We start from the raw sequence: 2500 nt of genomic DNA on the forward strand, positions 1-2500 counted from the left end.
CAACGACACCAGTGTCATAGCCGAACAGGAAACCAGCGATGGCAGACTATTAGGAGTCAATTAATGTCACTTCTATAGTAAGACGGTACGATAAACATACAGCAGAAATCAAAAAGCAAAGATACCATGTTACTTTATCTTCTCCTTCTACGTGCACAAGATTTTCATCCTAGGGGACAGATGTTAACACCTATTTTGTACAACCATGAAGAACATAAACTCACTATCAAATGACCACCAAAACCAGAGGGACTAGGCGGTTCTTGCGTGCCTTTGCCATTTTCAACTCCCTCAATGTGGTCAGTGTGCTTGTTTTCCAGAGAATTATTATCACGATCCTCAATGTGAGTTGTTCTCATTTTACACCTGCAGGCGGAGCTTGCCAGTTGAATAAGTAATTAGTCGGAAGTTGAATCAATGTTTTTTTAAGTGGGAGACGAATATTTGGTGGCTATCATGCAGAAGCATTCTGTACGTCTTTCCACCCGAGTTATATACTATCTTGCCGAAAATCCTACCCTGGTGATGCCGTCCGGCCGAAGATGACAAGACAATCTTAGTAATCTTGGATGTCGCTGGTCTATTGCACTGATGATAGAGTCGCAACGGTTGTCCATCAACGTGAGGGGTATATTTCTGGACTCCCGCAAGCCCCGACGAACGGTTTTAGAGTTTGTCTTCGGTCCGGCTCTTTCGCTTGGGGCCTTACTATGTAGAAGGCAAAAGGGCGGAGAAAATATCGGCAATCATACGTCATTCCTCTGGCATTGGCTGTGAGAAGCGGGCGGTGACCGCCCTCCCTGTGTGAGACCACAAATTGAGTGTCAATACTGAAATACTTGATAAGGAACTATAAGCCAACTTGACGCCTGGGGACGAAGGACATATGGGACAATTACGTGGAGGAGCACAACTATTCGGGGAAGATGGGAGGGGCTGACGTCTAGGGTCTAGAGGGGCAGTTTGATTTATTATGGCGTCCTGTGGCTGGCCCAGGCACCGACAGTGGCGCAGATATGCAATGATACCGCAGCGTGGCGAGATAGGAAACGATTTGAGCGATGTTTTCGTGTTCTTCGGATGCTCTTGCCCATCCATATGGAGTCCACTCGAAGGTCATAATAGAACTAGCTATTTTCATTATAAATGAAGAGGCTCTTCACCTTCACCGCTATTCAATCATTAAGTTCCTTTGAAGGATGCGTGCGTTGGACATGTAAGAAGAGCAAACCATCATGATTGCGTGGACGAATGATAGATGTCAATTTACGATGTGTCTTGAACCAGATAGTCATAATTGAGGAATGTTTGAACGACGAGTAATATAAGAATACCTAGAATTAATTATTCAGATATATACACAATGCATTTTTGACCTGTCATCTCTATGAACAACTTCTGATGAACACCAAAATGTCTAAATCCCCAGATTATTCAAGAGAAGGAGCGTTGGATCGAGGGTCATGGGGGCCGCCCCAGTTGCTGCTACCCCTCCAGCCACCGTCGATCCTGAGCTCAAAGTCGTTCATCATCGAGTTCTCCAAAAGGTAGACGATACCCTGGGCGACTTCCTCGGGCTGGGAGGTTCGGCGAGGGAAGATGGCGGCGGCCTCAAGCTCAGACTCGAAGTAGGGCTATAACCATGTCAGTCTATGGGCAATATATACGTGCTACGAGAAAAACTTACGATTCGGTCGGGACCCATAAGAGCAGAAGCAACAACAGCAGGGCAGACAGAGTTGACTCGGATACCGTAGGGACCGAGGAAGTCGGCAATACCGCTGGTGATACCCAAAACAGCAGCTATATGACACATTAGCTTTGCATCATTATTAACCATAAGGATGAGAACTCACTCTTGCTGACACCGTAGGTTAAGCATCGGGCAGGGACAGGCTTGGCGACAACAGAGGCAATGTTGACGATGCAACCTCGCTCCTCCTTAACTCGAGCACCGAAAGGTCCCTCATCGGGGTATTGAGAGTTAATGGCATCGGCAATGCAAGAGTCGACAAGGAAAGTACCATAGGCGTTGACATGCATGACCTTTTGGAAGTGCTAGAAGTGCAGCGGTTAGTGAAACCTAAAACCACATACAATGAAAGGCTTAAGCCTACAGCGATAGAGTTCTTCAGCTTGTGGTCCCAAGGTCGGCCGGGAGCAATAGCAGCACAGTGGACACCACCGAAAAGGGAGCCCTTGGGGATGACCTTCAAGGCGGCATCAATGCAGGCGGAAAAAACATCGACGTCCGTGATATCGGCCTTGAAGTAGAAAGCACGCTCGGGGTGGTACTCTTTGACCTTGGCCTGACCAGCTTCCTCCGGGAGGACGTCGAAGATCTAGCAGAAAATTAGTTTGAAGTAGTGATTGGAACCAGAGAAGCTGCTTACCAAAGCAATACCGCCTCTGGCGATGATCTGCTTAGCAGTAGTACCACCAATAGAACCACATCCACCAGTGATAACGAAAGCTAGGGTGAATGATCATGAGCATCAAT

At 47.2% G+C, this 2500-nt stretch overlaps 2 protein-coding genes; both read right to left on the reverse strand.

Moving 5' to 3' along the window:
• CNAG_05377 (MFS transporter, SP family, solute carrier family 2 (myo-inositol transporter), member 13) overlaps window positions 1-909 on the reverse strand; it is a 2943-nt gene extending 2034 nt beyond the window's left edge. The window contains exons 1-3 of the mRNA XM_012198192.1: window positions 225-909; window positions 101-169; window positions 1-46 (exon numbers count right to left, since the gene is read on the reverse strand). The exon at window positions 1-46 is cut by the window's left edge and continues 172 nt beyond it. Of these exons, the coding sequence (XP_012053582.1) occupies window positions 1-46; window positions 101-169; window positions 225-359 (250 nt within the window). The 5' untranslated portion in view covers window positions 360-909. The remainder of the gene's footprint in view (window positions 47-100; window positions 170-224) is intronic.
• A 437-nt stretch (window positions 910-1346) lies between these two features.
• Window positions 1347-2500, reverse strand: part of CNAG_05378 — a 1416-nt gene continuing 262 nt past the window's right edge. The window contains 5 exons of the mRNA XM_012198334.1: window positions 2394-2473; window positions 2118-2342; window positions 1857-2058; window positions 1688-1803; window positions 1347-1634 (listed from right to left, as the gene is read on the reverse strand). In XM_012198334.1, the coding sequence (XP_012053724.1) occupies window positions 1431-1634; window positions 1688-1803; window positions 1857-2058; window positions 2118-2342; window positions 2394-2473 (827 nt within the window). In that variant the 3' untranslated portion in view covers window positions 1347-1430.

The sequence above is a fragment of the Cryptococcus neoformans genome, chromosome 14 (genome assembly GCF_000149245.1).
Source record: "Cryptococcus neoformans var. grubii H99 chromosome 14, complete sequence".
Taxonomy (NCBI): domain Eukaryota; kingdom Fungi; phylum Basidiomycota; class Tremellomycetes; order Tremellales; family Cryptococcaceae; genus Cryptococcus; species Cryptococcus neoformans.